At 33.1% G+C, this 18,461-nt stretch overlaps 1 protein-coding gene across 1 annotated transcript in view; it reads left to right on the top strand.

Annotated features, from left to right (window-relative positions):
- Window positions 1–308: 308 nt before the first annotated feature.
- The window catches only part of LOC133191246 (epidermal retinol dehydrogenase 2-like), a 34,234-nt gene continuing 16,081 nt past the window's right edge, over window positions 309–18,461 (top strand). Inside the window, exons 1-2 of the mRNA XM_061327000.1 lie at window positions 309–754; window positions 14,855–15,020. Of these exons, the coding sequence (XP_061182984.1) occupies window positions 423–754; window positions 14,855–15,020 (498 nt within the window). The 5' untranslated portion in view covers window positions 309–422. The remainder of the gene's footprint in view (window positions 755–14,854; window positions 15,021–18,461) is intronic.

Raw genomic sequence — 18,461 nt, 5'->3', positions numbered from 1 at the left:
AAAACCTGTAATCTGCTAATGTTATTACGTACTAACTTTGCCTCTTCAGTGTATCGGTGTGGTATGGTAATTGTCATACATTATTCATGGCATGTCGACAGGAGCACTGTCGTTTATATGGTTTATTGAGTTTAAATTAAGGATGAACTTCATAAGTGTTAACAGTGCTATAAACTGTAAAGGTGGCTTTTTTTCTTTTTTGATTAATTTTGCGATTACTTCTGAGTAGTTGGTCGATATTGATTTTCTCCTTTTTTTACGCGGCTAAGCTTCCATACATCACTTCTCGGGATTTTTCGCTGATATAAATAAAGCGGCTCGATCAGTCATTGTATGTTTACAACTCTGAAGCACACCTGACATTTCAGGATGGGTCAGATGGCTACTTAAGACGTACGGTCAGTGTCTAGACAAACTGACAAATGGAGGCACGACCTGAAATTCCGACATCGCAACAGCGGAAAGATGGGGGCATTTTTCTCGAACTTTTACAAACCTTACAAAATTTTTTTGCTGCGATTTTTGTCGGCATGTGGCGATTTTTTGTCCCGCCACCAAGAAAATCGGTGTTTGGAGAAATTGTTTTAATTACGGGTTCAGGATCTGGAATCGGACGTCAATTAGCCAGGGAATTTGCCAGGCTTGGGGCAGTATTAGTTCTCTGGGATATAAACGAAACGTCAAACTCGAAAACAGCATCAATCCTCGAGGAAGAATCCCATGCTAAATGCTTTTCATATACCGTAGATGTCGGGTGAGTACTATATATTATGCTAGGGATCTCGCACGAGAAATTGCAAATTAAAATTATATTTGAGAATGTAAGTAAGGAGAGGAAAATAAAAGTTAGATTAACTTAATTTATATCATTTATTACTTAATCATTCATAGTAAACCGATCAGAGATAAACTGCTGAAGTTTCTCCAAGTATGTTGTTGAAAATGTTTACATGTTTGCAATGTATGTCACAGTCTATGACACTGTGTTAGGAAAAGACAAAGGCAAAGGAAAAATCAAAGAAAATGTAATCAACTGTTTTGTAGTGGGATATGGAATTTATTTTACTTGGGAGACAGGATTTATTAAAAATATTTCACAAGTGCCTAAATAAGCATTATATAACTGTATGATATATGGCAAGCCAAAAATTGAGTAAAACATATTGGTTTATCAACCATAGTTTAAATTACGTATTATGTAGAGCCATTAACACCTATATAGTTTACGGCTTAATCTGTTTTATAGGTTTAAACAGTTTAACTATAACTAATACAAGTGCAAACATGGTTTATTAAACACTTTAAAATGTTAATTTACAATTAACAATGATTTTGTTCATTAATCTTAGGTATGGCAAACAAAACCAATTACTCTGTGTAAACTATACTTTACAGCTGTCGATAAATCTAATTTTTATCAAATGCAAACCTATGTTTCACTCTTTCATGTGGCATTAACAAGTCACACTCCTTTAACCATAGATTACTGTTTTTAAGCTTAATCTATAGTTAATTAAACATGCAAATGCAGAACAGTTTTTATGAAATTTTGTGACCTTTATATGATACATGTAATACTTAAGTAAGTTTATGTGTCAATTTATTAGATCTCTATTATCAAATCAACTGCAGGATCAGGTTTCTGGAAAGACGGAGGGGTGCAGGTTAAGTTCTGTGAGGATATCCCCTCCCCTGAGCATGAAAATTTTTAAGAATTAGGTACTATTTTTGATGGTTCTGGAGCAATCTTGAAGTCATTTTTTCACATTAAATGAACAAAACCAGTATTCTATGAGGCGCCGTTTTGGTATTTACTTCCAAAAAGTGATATCACCTATTCGAATAGGTGATATCACTTATTTGAATGGGTGATATCACCTATTCAACTTGAATTGGTGATATCACCTATTCGAATAGGTGATATCACCGTATTCCCTTTTAGAGTGTTTAATATTATGAATTTATTTTGTTTCAAAAAGAATATTTTGGAGTGTGACAGTGTGTGTGTTTATTATTAAAGTTACGGTACATAATGAGTCAAAATCATGTATCTTTCAAGATATCTGAGTGTATCATAAAGCGAAAGATTAATGAAAATTATGAATATAGTGAAGATATGACAACTAAATTCCACTGCAAAGTAAGAAAAGACTGCACAATTTAAGTGCCGGAAAAACAAAGGTTGTACCTACCGTTTCATTGTTATCGTGCATGTCAAGGTCATGCCACTTTTTTTTTAGCGTAAACTTGTAAACAACATGCAAAGGTGAGAAATATGTTCTAATAATCTTTTTTGAAGATTGTATCAAAATTCTTAGTCTACCGACATTCATTTTAATATTGTACTTGAGACCATGGTAACTTCAACATTTCTGCGCACGCGTATAATAAAGAGGAAAAAGTAAAGCTGCAATATTTTCGTGTTGGGCCATACAGAAATTATTTTTTTTCTCCATAAAAATACATTTTTTACATTCCTGAACCTGTAATTTTCTGAAACCTAATACTTTCAGGAATTGAACAAAATTTGCACAGGTCATACAAAAATTCTATGTTTGTCAATTTTCCTGTTTGTGCGTCACAGTGTCGCTTTAAGGGTGGTGTGGGAGTTGGATGATCACACCCAATACCCAGTGCCTTGAACTGAGAATTCCAAATGATCACACATTTGAGTTTACATGTTTTAAGTCTTTTTTAAAATACCTGAATTTTTACACATTTTGTCCGATTACCAATTGTTTTTTTTTTTTTTTAATACATTTTATCCAATGATTTGTGTTTTATTTTTTTGTTTTTATCCTTGAGCCTTGGTAAAGGGATAAAAAACATGTCCAACCACAAACCATGGGAGATCTTCTCTCTCTCTCTCTCTATATATATATTATATACAAGTTTGCAGTTTATACCCTTAAAGTCATATCCTGTATGCAGATTGAAAAAGATTAAAAACATGTACTGGGTATATTATCTCCCTATATGAAATTTGCAGCTGCTCTTTAAGAAGATGCATTATATTTTTCTTGTTCTCTTCACAAATGCAAATTTGTAATGTTGATTCTCATACTTGGGGTCAATAAAAGTTGAAATGTATGCTTGACACCTTAAAGAAGTATCAAATTTAAGATAGAAAAAAAATATCCACTGGATATTTTAACATCATAATATTAGTGTGGAACTAATAATCGAGGCCCAAATTTTTTTTTACCTGCAATGAAAACTTTAAAATGTATTTTTTTGCCATTAGATTTAATTTGTACTGGATAAAATTTCATCTCTCACTTTATTAGGGTATCTGATTTGTATGTCAAATTCTTCTTTTATACATGCAGGAAGCAATGCATAAGCAATGGTTGCAACTGCTAATCCCTCATGAACAATGAAGAAAAACATTTTATTGTTTATATTTATGCCTGTTATAATAATATGGTATAAAGTAGGGTTTAGTATATTTTACTATTGATCTGTATGTCATGGTATGATGAACAGCACCCTGCTTTAGAAATCTTTCATTCACGAGTGGCCTTGAAAAAATAGTTCTAACCAGTATACAGTGTTCATGAACTGAAGTGGTTTTCAAAAGAAATAGAGAAAATATTCATTGGTCAGGATGTAAATATGTGCATGCATGCAAGTTAACAGTTCAACGTTAGCTATGAATTATTAAGGTAAATTTCTTTTCATCCATGCAGGACTTTAAAAAGCAAGCTTGATTGAGCAACTTTGTCTTTCAAAAGAGATACAAATTTTGGGCTAAGCAGGGAAAAGAATAAAAATTTTAAGATATTAAAGAAATGAATCATTGTTTTTAGGTCACCTGAGTTTACTCAGGTGACCTTATTGCTATCTGTTTTCGTCCGTCGGTGTGTGTTGTCCATCGTACATTAATATTTGAAAATTTTCAGCTTCTTCTTTTAAACCACTTAACCAATTTAAACCAATTTTGGCATATAGCATTTATGGGTGAAGGGGAGTAAAAAGTGTGAAATTTATGACCCCTACCCCCTGGGGCCTGAAGGGTGGGGCTAAAACCATCAAAATTAATGCAATCTTTAAAAATCTTCTTCTTTACTCCTGGACATCAAGCTGAGGCAAACCGTTGGCAAGATTGTAATAAGCATTGAGTCCTCTACCTAAATTATGAAATTCATTGCCCCAGGGTCAGGAGTTCTGGTAAATGCATTATTTTATTTAAAAACTTCTCTGCTCCTGGATATTAAGCAGACAAACTAAATGCATAGTTATGATGTTGAAAGGTGCCTCTTCCAAAATTTTGAATTTCATGGCCCCAGGGTCAGGGGTTCTGGTGTTAGTGCGGGGCTTTAATGATTACATAGTAAAAATGCAATAATATTTTAACAATCTTCTCCTTTTCTCCTGGGTATTAATTAGCCAATGAACTGAGAGTATAGTTATGATGAGTAAGGGTGCCTTTCCCAAAGTTGTGAAATTCATGGCCCCATGGTCAGGGGTTCTGGTGTTAAGGGCAGGGCTCTGTTGAATATATAGTGAAAATGCATTATTTCTTTAAAAATCTTCTTCTTTGATCCAGGGTATTTAGCAAACAAACTGCATGAATGCATAATTATGATCAGTAAGGATACCTCTTCCAAAATTGTGAATTTTATGGCCCCTAGGTCAGGTGTTCTGTTGTTAGGGCGGGGCTCTAATGATTACATAGTAAAAATGCAATAATTCTTTGAAAATCTTCTCCTTTTCTCCTGGGTATTAAGCTGATGAACCAAGAGTATAGTTTTCATGAGTAAGGGTGCCTCTTCCTATATTGTGAATTTTATGGCCCCTGGGTCAGGGTTTTGGTGTTAGAATAGGGCTCTAATGAATACATAGTGAAAATGCATTAATTCTTTAATAATCCTCTGCTCTGCTTCTGGGTATTAAGTAAGAAAAATAAATGTAAAGTTATGATGAGCGAGTGTGCCTAATTCAAAATTATGAATTTTAAAATGTGAACCCAATTGTTGTAAAGCTTTTACATGATACTCAGGTGACCTATAAGGCCCGTGGGCCTCTTGTTTGAGAGATGCAAAGGTGTGTGCAAACAAATTGAATAATGTGTGTTACATTGCTGTTATACATGTATTTACATCCACATGGGAGAGGAAAAGTTTTTGGAACTTGTGTCCAATCCCTTTGACATATTGACACTAAAATATGTTAAAAACAAAAAACTGAATACAGGTATTATTGCGTGGACCCTGAGGTCCACGCAGAAAATATATTAGTGGAGTTAAACCGGATGCCATGGGCTTACGTCAGGCTACGCATGCGCAAGGATGCTAGAGAGTTTGCCTCTAAGACAACTTGCCCGTAGAACAATTCGCCCTCTTCGCATTAGAATATGCCAATCATTGGCAAACCTCGCTCTAAAATCTGCACATCGTATTTATGTATTCTTTGGCGTAACCAAGATCTGAGTTTCTCTTTAATACATATATCCTTATATACAAACTAAATTCTATGGTACAAGCATTTTAAATAAGTAGGAAGAACTTATAGAGATAGCTTTACAGCTTGAACATGTTGAATTAAAAATACTAGGTTTTAAAAGATAGTCTTTGCCATGTTTACCGGCATTAGTTTTGTGCATCAAGGTTTGCAAAATAATTAGATAATTTGAGAAACATCCAAAAAAAGTTCTGCGTACTACAGATCTGTGCTACACGTGTACCATCTACCTTTCCAATGATAGGATACTTCCGTATAAATCTAGTACAGCTGTCAAGTCCCAGCTGTTAAGCATTACATGTATCAAAATAGCCCGATTTTTTTTTCAGTTAAATGACAAAACTATAGGCCAATCGGGAATAAAATTTAACAACTTTGCTATGAAAGTACAATCACTCAAAGTAGGCAGATCATTGTAGAAAATGTTAACGAAAGGTAAACCTGTGCCACCTTTCAGAGTAACCAATGAACTCGTCCATGGATGCATTGACGGTCGTTGTAACAAAAATAGATATGGGTTACCCCATATCCAAAATATTCGACTTTTAATTCACTAGAAAAAAAAAACTGTACATGTTATGAAACTGGTGTATAGTTCTTCGTGTCTGTAGCAAATACCGTCACCAGTCTAAGCGTCACTAGAGTACACACACCTGTGCTTGCAAGACCAAATAGTCTAGGTCCACACAAGATTGTCAATCGCATCTTCTCAGACCTTCTGCCGAGAAGTTACGATTGCAGGTGTTGTATATTAACCATTCCGTTATTTAAAAGAGACAGAAAAAAAACCCCACACACACAAAATTTATCTTTTTTTGTGTTTTTAAATTGACCGAGTTAATCGATAACTTAGCATTGTTTAAGATAACTCGAGACCCTTTATTAAAGGGGGGGGGGGGTTTCTAAGTCACGCCACAGGCACTTACATTCAAGCCCGTAGCAACGGTTTTCAAAGGGGGCAACCTCGAAAAAGAGTTGACAAGCAGAAATAAATAAATAAATTTACAACCTGTACACCACCCTGTAAAATCCTATATAGGGGGGGGGGGGGAGAGAGAGAGAGAGAGACTTCGTCTAACTTTTAGGTACATTTTGATTTCTTTTAAATGTTTGAGTTTCTGTATTTTGAACCTTTCCGCAACAAAAAGTGCGGGGGAGCTTCCAATGCGAATTAAAACTTATATATTCAAATTCTAACAAAAGATTTTTTTTAAGAGAAAGTGAGCCTCCTTCCCCCACATACTACGGGACATTAAAATATCCCCATAATATAAGGAGATAAATATTGTCCTTTACAAAAATTTTGATATTTCTTAGGCAAAATTTGTACATGACAATTAATTGTCATGTACAAATTTTGCATAAGAAATATCAAAATTTTTGTAAAGGATAATATTCTCTTATGGATACTCCCTTTCATGACTTTTTATGCATACTTATTAGAATTAGTTACTTTTGAAGATGGCCCAAAAATGGAATAGCTGTACGTTCGTTCGCTGGAATCTTCCGATGATATCAAAGTATTTCATGTTACATGTTGGCGGTCGAGGCCCGGGACCAGTAATTGTGAAGGTACACGGAGGAAGCAATAAGCAAAACTCTATCTAGAGAGCAGAAAGGGCAGAGATTGAAGTACTTAATATTTTATTGAAAATACTAGATGTAAAAAAAATATATATTGCAGAATAAAATTCTCTCTCTCTTCCTCTTTCTGCAAAAATAAAGGGGGTTCCAACACCCGAACCCCCCCCTCCCTGGATACGCCAATGGAGATTACAATACCTGCACGCTTAAGCCTCTTTTAATTCTGTTGCATACATGTGATTCTTCCGGCGGGAGACAAAATCTCCCGATATTTCACCCCCCTTCCGCCCCTCCCGATTAATTTTTAAATCTTCCGTGTTTTAAAATTCTTCAAATTAAATATTATTTGCAATATTTTTTGGATCGTGTTTCATATAATTGCTCAGAATGAAAAGAAATTGAGATAACAACTCCAGTGCAATAAATTTTCACAGCGGTAGGCTTCGTAGGAATCAACATGAGGTCGATTATGTTGTAAAAGTTAGTGATATATCAACTTGATAAAAGACCATTGATGTTTATTACTGAATGCAAAACATTGTAATTAGTTGCTAAAATACCCAGTTGCCATCTTCTAATGCTGCTTTGGTCATTAAAAGATACAGTTATAATGTAGGTCACACTCTAGTTTAAAATAGATCACACTACAGGGTGTTGCTAAAATATACCTGACTCTAATTTGTTTATTTTTTTAGAGGGCACTTTTTAATTTTCATCTGTACATATTCTATTTAAAAACAAATTACTGACATAGAATTTGTTACATAAAACCTAACTATGTTTTACTTCACTTACTAGTTGATATATCAATACTAAATCAAAAATAAAATTTTATCCAATATTTTAATGATACTGTTAACTCTTAATTAATTTACTAAGAAATGAATTGATTTCATTTTGAATACTCAATTTCACTTCATTTGAATAAAAACTTTATCATATTTTTCTTAAAACTAGACAACAACTTTATAAAATAAAATTTGTAAAGTAATAAACTGGGAGAAGGTATTTTTTCCTGAATTTTGGGGGTTGGATGGTCTTTCGCGATTTGAAAAAATGTCGATAAAAAATCTCCAGCTTTGAGACCCAAACTCCAGCTGAAAAATTTCAAATCTCCAGTTGTGATTTTCCAGTTCTGTCACATGTATGCTGTTGTTAATTTTTAGGGCTAAATTACAATTGTGATAGATACTTAGATAAACATTTCATTTTCGTATCATTTCAAGGTCATGATTTTTCTTATCATTACAGCCTAATTAAGCAGACTTAAATAACGATGAAAATTCGAAAAAAAAAAGATTAAACTTAATTACACCTTTGTAAACTCAATAAATCTAGAAATTTTCTTCGAATTTCGTTTCGAAACACATGCATATGGTCCACGTATTGCAGTCCTTTTTTAAAGGACAGCAACTTGTCTCCTTTATTTCTTAAGAAAACCATTGTTGTTTATCAGTCAGTAAACACCGCTAAGTATGTCACCTCTACAGATTTCTTGAGTAGAGGCTCTTCCATCAATGATACGTACATTATGATGTACATATCCTAATACAATATTTCATCCACAGTACTTATCTCTTCTTTAAATGATTATTTGTACAGTTGTATAGATATGAATGTAAACAAAATGTCTTTCTTTGTTAGTAAGGGAATTAATGTTGCAGCTGTTGCATTTTTTCTGCAACAGCTGCAACATTAACTTCTGTACTAACTACCAAAGAACAGAAGAAAGCATTTTATTGTTTAAATGAATCTGCATCTCTCAAAAAATAATGATTCATTGCTTATATTTACATTTCTGGGCGGCATTCAACATTTGTGACATCAAAATAAAAGTCATACCTTAACCTTTTGACCTTCAATCCCTGTCAAAACTTCCCAAGTGTTTTGAATGTTATAGCTTACCACACACTTTATAAGCAAAATACAGGTAGAATGTAAATATTGATTTATGATGTTTAACAAAGACACTTCCATTTCAAAATTTAGATGGATTTTTTTTAAAATCAGATCTTTTGATTTTGATTAGTGTATTTCATTAAGACATTGTCATGTCATGATCTACATATCATATTTCTTTGATTAAGATTACCAAGTTTCTTAGTCTGATACACAGTATTACAAAAATGTCTGTGATTCAGAAACTATATAGTTAGTTCCATGGAATGCATATGTGTCAATTGCTAAATGAATAATGAAACAGAAATTATTAGAAATAATTATTTTTTGTTATATTAATACTTGTTTAATCCAGCCATCCTCCAAAAATAGATTTCAATATGTCTAATGCAATTTTTAGTCCACAACAATCCAATACTGATGTATTTTCAAAGTATTTAAATTTTAGTTTGTCAGTCATTCTACAGGGACCAATTCAGGATATAAAACATGAAAAACATTATTGTTTCAAATAGAAAATTGATCATCATAATTCTCTAAAGGACATATCAGTGAACTTGAAAAAAAAAGAATTGTCCACAAATATGGTATAGTAAACTTTTTACATAAATTTTAATTTACCATTGATTTTAAGGTAATGTTATTGAAGTTAATTAATGCTTGAACAAGTCTTATTATTTTTTTAAATAAAGCTGAATTTGAGCAATTTTTCATTTTCTGATGTTCAGCATAGAACGCTGAAGTATGATTTTTGAAGTCTGGCATGAATCTGATATCAAGTTAAAATTTTGGTAAAAATATCGTTACGGAAGTTTATCATTACCGAGGTTAATTTCCAGCAATAAAAGTTGAAATTCTTGGCAACAGTTAAAGTTAAAGTTTGTTTTAAGATGTTAAACAACAGTATGAATCATTTCTCTCCCAAAATAATAAAAATGTTTATACCTTTTAATGCAAAAACATTCCTGAATTACCATAATAGAAGTTAATTTTTTAAGAGAGACAACTGTTTTTGTCTAATTCATTTTGTTTGTCAAAAATGTAATGGTCTAAAGGGACTAGAGTCGCAAGTAGAATCGATGATATAAGGTTCCATGGTCACTTTCAGATAACTTTCATTTTTTTTTAAAATCAGCATTTTGTGCATTTAATTTAAAACAAAATCGTTACGGAAGTTAATTGATTTTCAGTGACATGCTATGATTTCTTATGAAAGAAGATCCATGCATTTCTTTGCGAGAAGTGGTTTGTTTTCTTTTATACGGCTGAAAATTTCATCTAGAAAATTGTAAATGAATTAAGTGACATTAAGATTTGCAGTGAAATACATTTTTTAACATGATATTGTGTTCATATCAAAACTTTAAATGCATATATATCGGTAAATATTTTAAAAAAAAACGTGTATGTTAACTCTTAGAGTTGAAATCGACCTTAAAATTGTAGTTAAGCTATTACAAGGGTAAATTTGTAAGAGACATAAAAAATTCTTAATTGGGCATGTTTTTGTAGAATGACTGATGTCACAAAGTATCTTTGGGTAATGGTGATTCAATTTTGTTCAAATGAAGGGCCAATCCTTTATCCAAGGGGAGATATTTAAGAATTAGTGAAAAATTAATGGCATCTTTTAAAAATCTTCTTCTCAAGAACCACTGGGCCAAGAAAGATGAAACTTACGTGGAAAAATCCTCAGATAGTGTAGATTCAAGTTTGTTCAAATCATTACCCCTGGGGGTAGGGTGGGGCTGTAATGGACGATCAAAATTTTACACAGGAATACATAGGAAAAATCTTCTTCTCCAGAACCACTGGGCCAAGAAAGATGAAACTTGTGTGCAAAAATCCTCAGGTAGTGTAGATTCAAATTTGTTCAAATCATGACCCCCTGGGGAAGGGTGGGGCCATAATGAATGATCAAAATTTTAAATGGGAATACATTGGAAAAAACTTCTCCTCCAGAACCACTGGACCAAGAAAGATGAAACTTATGTGGAAACATCTTCAGGTAGTGTAGATTCAAGTTTGTTTAAATCGTGATCCCCGGGGGTAGGGTGGGGCCACAATTGACAATGAAAATTTTACATTGGAATACACAGGAAAAATCTTTAAAAAATTCTTTTCTCAAAAACAACAAAGCCATGATTGGTTATATTTACATGGAAGCATGTTATAATAATTCATAATTATTTCCTCAGATATAGTATAGATTCAAGTTTGTTCAAATCATGACTCTGGGGATAGAGTGGGGCCACAATGGACGATCAAAGATTTACACATGAATACATATGAAAAATCTTTAACAATCTTCTTCTCAAGAATAGCAAAGCCATTTGTCTTATTTATATGGAAGCATCTTTGAGTAATGTTAATTCATATTTGTTCAAATCTTGACCCCATGGGGTAGGGAGGGAGCACAACAGGTGATCAAAGTTTTAGTTAGGAATATATAGGAAAGATCATTTAAAAGTCTTCTCAAAAACAACAAAACCATGATAAGTCATTTTAATATAATTCAATTTTGGTTGTAACGCATCATTTGATTGGATAAAAAAATTAATATATATTGTGTAACCTGGGTTTGTTTTTGCAGCTTTCAATTTATACTCTATGGATCCTCTATGGATTGTTGTTTTATACTCAGGTGACCATTAAGGCCCTTGGGCCTCTTGTTCATAAAGTTTTATGGCAAACAGTGCACATGCCAAATAGCGTAGACTTACCTCTTAAATGTCAAAAATAAGCTATATATTGGCACAAGGATCTAATCTGAAAAGTAGGTCAAAGGTCTAGCTTAAGGGTCTGGATGTCAGTAACCATGGTATTTTACAAAAGCCAAAGTGCCGAGCAATATATTTGCAAAATTAATCAAATCCATACCTCTTAGAGTGTCAGTTCTCAAATATAGGGTTTAACAGACAGACAGAAAGAGGATGGAAGACAGACAGACGGATGCCAGGTAAAGTGATTCCAAAGTGTCGGTCTGCTCTGCAGGTCGTACAGGTACCTGTCATCAACATTTTTAATTTTTCCTTTAGGTCATTTTATGGGCACTTTTAAATTTGTTGTTTTACAAAAAGTCCAAAAATTATAATATGTCAAAGGTGTCGCTTTTGAAAATTTTTGGCTTGAACAAATAGATAAACTCATGTAAAATACATCTTTTAAAATATGATTCACTTTTCTCATGCAGTACGTGTCTAAAAAAATTTCTCATTGGTGCATATCGAGGGTCCTTAAGGATATAGACAATCCTATTGCAAACTAATTAAGGGTTGTGATCGGAGCTTATGTCAGCCTTGGCACATATAGAATAAGTAAGCTGAGAATTTGCACATGAGAATTCAATGGAGAACAGCACTGACTGATTCCTGAATCAGAATGATTGTAAACAGTCAATTACATGATTAATACGACATGCCAAATGCACATAAATGAGCTAGACATTTGATAGACTAGGCTTTTCAATTGTAAACTATAGTTTAAGTTTATGATTCATATTATGAATCATAAACTATTTAATACACATAATTATATAATTATTTTATGTAAATATAAATTCTTAGATGAAGGGGATATAATTTTTTTCCAAATGTAGGGCAATGCCCCCTTATTTTTCAACAACAGCATGCAAGTTCATGATTATAGTCACATTAAGGTAATTTGCAAGCAGCCTCAAGTATTACAGATTCAAGTTTGTTCAAATGATGGCCCCAGGGGTGATGGTGGGGTCAAAATAGGGGATTTTATTTTTATATGGGAATAATTTAATTCTCATTGTAACATGCCATTTGATTGGATAAAAAATTTACTTTATATTGTATAAATTGGGTTGCCTACAACACAATGACTTGCGTCAAAAACGTATCGATCCGCATGATGTTACATTTAAATTTTGTACAATTTGAAGTCATTTTTAAGGGCAATAATCTTTTTGAATGAAAATTAAATTATAAGGAATGAAATTAATAGCTACCCAATTTATACTGTATAAAGTGGGTTGGAAAGTTTACGCTTTTTTATAAACCGCTTCGTGGTTTATAAAGTGTAAACTGCCCCAACCCACTTTATACCATATAAATTGGGTAGCTATTAAATTCATTCCTTAAATATAGATGTATAATAAAAAAATCTTCTCAAGTACAGCTTGGTCATTATTCGTGACATTTTAATAAGCAAGCATCCCAATACGCAAGTTTTGAGATGATAGCTCTCCAACAGTAGAGGCGCAAAAAGTACTCACATCAGCATGGAAGTGGGACAGATTGTTGATGCACACAAACATATATAAATAAATGAACGATGGCTGGGGCTTATGAAATTCATTTAATGTTATAGAAAGATTATAATGTATTAATACAGAAGTTTTTTTTAGGGGTTGTAGGGAGCAATGTATTCTGCCCCATTTCCAATAGTAAAAAGTATGTGTTTTTTCCCAATTTCATAAAAGAAAATTCCCAGAAGAGAATTGAAACACATAAATATGTTTTAAAAATGTCCAAACTCAGTAACGTATATCAGGAATGGTTTTCTAAAAAAACAAATCTAAAGGGCATGCTCCAAAAACATTAAATATGATATTTTTCCCATTTCAACCAAATGTCACTATTTTTCCCAAATAGAAAGGCCCAGGCCTAAGAAAAACCCTGTTATGATGTTATAATATAATAGCAGTGATTATTTTGATAGCATTAAAGCAATATGAGCTGCAACTTTGATGTCAGAAATTTTTGTTGCAAAATTGTAATTAACTATTTCAATGACAGAAAAAAGAATGTTTATAAACTTCTGTTGTTCATATTTGGGATGGAAGAACTATTTATAAGCTCTGATTGAAGCAAAATTACATTATTGTCTTCCTGTACAATATATTGATTTCTTATATAATACTATATATTTGATTGTACAGAATCCTTTATTCTGTAACAATTTGATACTTTATTTCTGTCTAATTGATCAAAAAGGTTTAAATTATATACAAATCATTTTAACAGCAAAATAAAATTCTCAAACATGCAGCTCATATTGCTTTAATGAGTCTACTATACATGTTTTACAAAATCTACTTTTAATTAGGATACTTGAAAACAAAAGAACCGTCACAGACTTTTTGAAAAAGACGCTTCCTTGATTGTAAAAGTTAGTGGCCTCCTTTAAATTATAAAAAGGGAAACAGTCGGTGTGTCATTCAGAATGCTGACGTGCAATGATCAGAGGCATATGTATTTATTAGTGATCCTTATCTCTTCCCTCATCTGATAAATATTATCCACTGATATTTTCTTTTTATTCTGAGTTTTTTGGTAGAAAAAAATTGATGCCTTCACTTAAATTTGGTAATTTTCCAGTTGATGAGTTTATCCCAACAATCATTTATGATAAACAGGCATATCGATGATGTAACATACCAGTATCTAATATGAATAACTGTCCCAACTGCCGGTTTATGTGGAAACAAAACTCCCCTCTGTAACGAAAGAGAGCACCAAGGGAGATAATCTCTAAACTTGCATATTCCCAGTTCATGTGGATTCAAGTTTGTTCCAGTTGAGGACCGTTCTGTAAGTTTTAGGCAAAATCTGAGGTTCAAATTTTTACAAATTATGTTTACATAAGGAAAAAAGCTTTAAAAATGCTCTTCTCTAGCATAGCAAGGCCACATTTAATAGTCATATTGATGATATTCAGCATTCTCATGTAGTGTGGGTTCAACATTGGTGAAATCGTACCCATTTCTTGGAGCTAGGGAAGGCACAACATGGGTTCAACATTCTACACAGGAAATAGAGGAGAAAAGTCTTTTAAAATTTTCTGTAGAACACAGGGCCAAAGTGACTCAGGTGAGTGTTGTGGCCCATGAGCCTCTTGTTGCAATCTTTCATGCATATATCACTCTGTACATTTTCAGAGACAAAAACCAAATAATAAAGACTGCTGAAAGAGTGAAGAATGATGTTGGAGATGTTACCATTTTAATCAACAATGCAGGAGTGGTAACAGGGAAAAAGTTGATAGATACACCTGATATGCTAATCAGGAGAACATTTGATATCAACCTCTTAGCACATTTCTGGGTAAGTATTTAACATTATTATACTTTCATGTTAAATACTAAAATCTGATTGGTTTAGAGACATTTAACAATCCGTAATACATGTATTACCCTCAGCGTTAGCAACACACTTGACAACGGGTAACATTACGAAAATATCACATGCGTTCAAATCATGCGCGTACGGTTCACCGTAGAATTCTCAAAACGTCGGTTGTACGTTTGAAAGAAGCCGAATAAACGACGTCAATAAAAGCTTGCGTCCGATGTAGCTTACTTGAAAAAGACAAACGACAGACGAAACATCCTTGCGAGTGCAAACTTTAGGTGATAAAGGACTTTTGAGTAGCAAACAAATAATAAAGAGGTTGGTAAATCTTTTTACGAAGCTTTCCTATTGAGAAAAATAGAAGCGGGGAGTTTGAAAGCTTTCTAACCGTGAAGTTAACGACGATCTCCGAATTTTTTAATGACATCCGAAATCAATAAGACATTCAGTATAATAAAATAAATAGTGCACGTTTTTGAGGGTAACAGTTGAAATTGACACCCCTCGGAAAACCATTGTCAACCTCCGCTGACGCGTCGGTTGACAATGGTTTTCCTTGGGGTGTCAATTTCAACTGTTACCCTCAAAAACGTGCACTATTTATATAATATCAGTGCCGGGCTTAATTGATGAAACAAAACAGTATTAGTGGAACTTACCTGAGTAATAGGGTCGCAAAACAAATTATTATCCTTCAGAATTATACAGCCTATCTGATTGGTTAAGAGTATGTCACATGCAGGGAGACAATTTGTGATGTTTTCCTCACAGTTGTCTCCCTTCAGATGAAAATGAAATAGTGCAAGCGAGCATGCTGGGTGACAACTGTGTTGTCTCCCCTTAGATGAAAATAAATTATCTCATTTATATAATTGATACATATATGCAGGATCGATAAACAAATTCTAATGGTGACATCAAAGATGTCTGTTGACATAATTATTTGAATGTATTGAATCAGAGCAAAGGGTAGGAGACCACAAGAGGTTTGACTGATATTTTCTACTCTATTTTATTAAAGGATGACTGCACTTAACGCCTGTTTTTGGGTCTTTTTCGGTTGCTTCTGTTGCTTTTATATCTAAACCTTGTCTCACTTTTGTATGTTTATGAAGGAATACTGTCAATTTGGAACTACATTTAAATCTTAAAATGATTTTAGACTGTGATACAATAAAATGATTTAATGTTTTTTGTCCTTACTGCTTTCCAAATATAGTGAATTTACACTTACCTGCCCTTGATTGAACATTAGATATACATGAGAGGTGGAGCTAACATTGTAAGAATGGGTCTAAAATTAGACTTGATAAATAACAATGACATGTTTGGAATAGCAAACGTGATCACTCTTTACAATCTGCTTCTCCATTCTCTATGACACAAATACTCTTCTGACAAAGGTTTCAAAACGAAATTAACAATATGAGCACGTCAATGTAATTAAAGCAGATTTTATATCAATGCCAGATGACTTTACGTTTTCAAACACAGTGTCCTAGTCAGCACAAAACATGCTACCTTATAAGTCACATGACGGAATTTAGTATTCACAAAGTAACCTGAGGTAAGAAATCACGTGGTGAATTATAATATTCAACATGTCACAATCTTTGGTTACAACAGAGAGCGCGAATGTAAGAAGAAGCAGTTTTTTCTCTTTTTAACCATGAGCGCATGTTTGTCTATTAATCTGCTTTTGACACATTATTATTTATGCAAATATACAACTACTGTTAAACGTAGAACAATAGACAAACATGCGCTGACTATGTATAAAGTCAGCAAAAAAGTGGGCGTCCTCATTATCGAACAGAGATTCAAGAAATTGTGATGACCCCTGCCTTTGAAAACAGATTCGAACTTCGTAAATACACACTTTTATTAAACGTAATTACATAAAGTTGTAGATTGGATGTTGACCATTCTTGTAATGAAAAGAAAAATGCTTGTTTTGAAAGTTTATTTTGTCGCAAATTCTGCATGTCCTTAAGTGCAGTCATCCTTTGGATTCTTCAAGATAATAAAACTATTGTGGACTGGTTAGAAGGTATCAGGTCTAAGTAGGATTGTCACTTGAGGGCGTAAACATGAGTGCCCTCGGGTGACAACTCTACTCGGACCTGATAATTTCTAATGTCTTTCACCTAAACAGTCCACACATGAAATTGTGTGATGAGGGTGCACTATGAATGACATCATATTTATTTACTGTAAACATAAGTACTAATAATAAATTTAAAATTTATTATCGCAGCAGCAGTCTTCCTTTTAAATTGATTATAATGAGTAATTGATAAAAATTAGGACATTTGGAGCCAAGCTTCTGTATACATGTACAGTATTTGATTTATTTATTTATCTGCCTTATTTTGAATAAGCAGACAAGAAGCGCAGCATGAAAAGTGCTATTATGTGATTACTGCTTAAGTAAATTGTTTTCAGTACTGATTTATTAAAGTAGGAAACTTTTTCATCAGTATACATGCAAGCTCTATTAAGTCCTAATGCTCACTTATTCAAAAGACTAGAAGATGCATGTAGCAGTCCTGGACGTTTAATAGTCAAAAGGTTAAGATGATATATAATCATACAATGGCTTGTTTGATATGAATTTGCCAGAATTTCCAGACAAAGCATTTAGAATCAATAATTATATGATCCAACATAAAAAACCTTTCAATCAAGAAACCATGCATTGATATAGATATATTTACATTCCCAATGTCTTTGTCTGAGATTAAATTACAAATTGTAAAAATACTTTATTTCTACATAAATCTACTGGTTCATCGATAGGCGCGGTTAAAAAAAATCATGTGCGGGGTGGGACAAATAGAGACAGAAGCGGGGCTATTAGCACGGGAATTTGCAGAGTCAGGAGCATGTAAATATAAGGAATAACTGTCAGATTTTTTGGATTCATGATGATGATCAATCGATTGGCCTGCGTGATAATTTTATGCATAAACGCCTTCGGCGTTTATGCAAATTATCACGCAAGCCACTCGATTGATCACATCATGAATCCAAAAAATTAGACAGTTATTCCTTAAATCAATTATTCAAACTGTTAGGAAAACTATGTACAGAAATTAATACTTTTCAGTTACCACACATTTACACATTCTAATGTGTGAAATACATTTCCTAATCCTTTAGCAAAACCTAAAATATTTGACTTGAATTACTTAGAATAGTCTCCCTACCAGAGTGCTAATCAAAGTCCATTTGTTATGCAATACATACATGTATCAACAAACAATGTAGTATTGATATTGTTTGATGAATCTAAAGAATTTTAATAAATATGTGTAAGCTACTGTATTGCCTATTCTACTACAGTTATCTCAAAGATCAAAGGGTCACATTATTCTCCAATATATCACAAATGTCGATCATCAACAAATCAAT

The sequence above is a fragment of the Saccostrea echinata genome, unplaced genomic scaffold (genome assembly GCF_033153115.1).
Source record: "Saccostrea echinata isolate AGI-Se365-2 ecotype Australia unplaced genomic scaffold, CSIRO_AGI_Sech_v1 ptg000023l, whole genome shotgun sequence".
Lineage (NCBI taxonomy): Eukaryota > Metazoa > Mollusca > Bivalvia > Ostreida > Ostreidae > Saccostrea > Saccostrea echinata.
The sequence above is the reverse complement of the archived record's forward strand: the minus strand, read 5'-3'. Positions and strand labels throughout refer to the sequence as shown.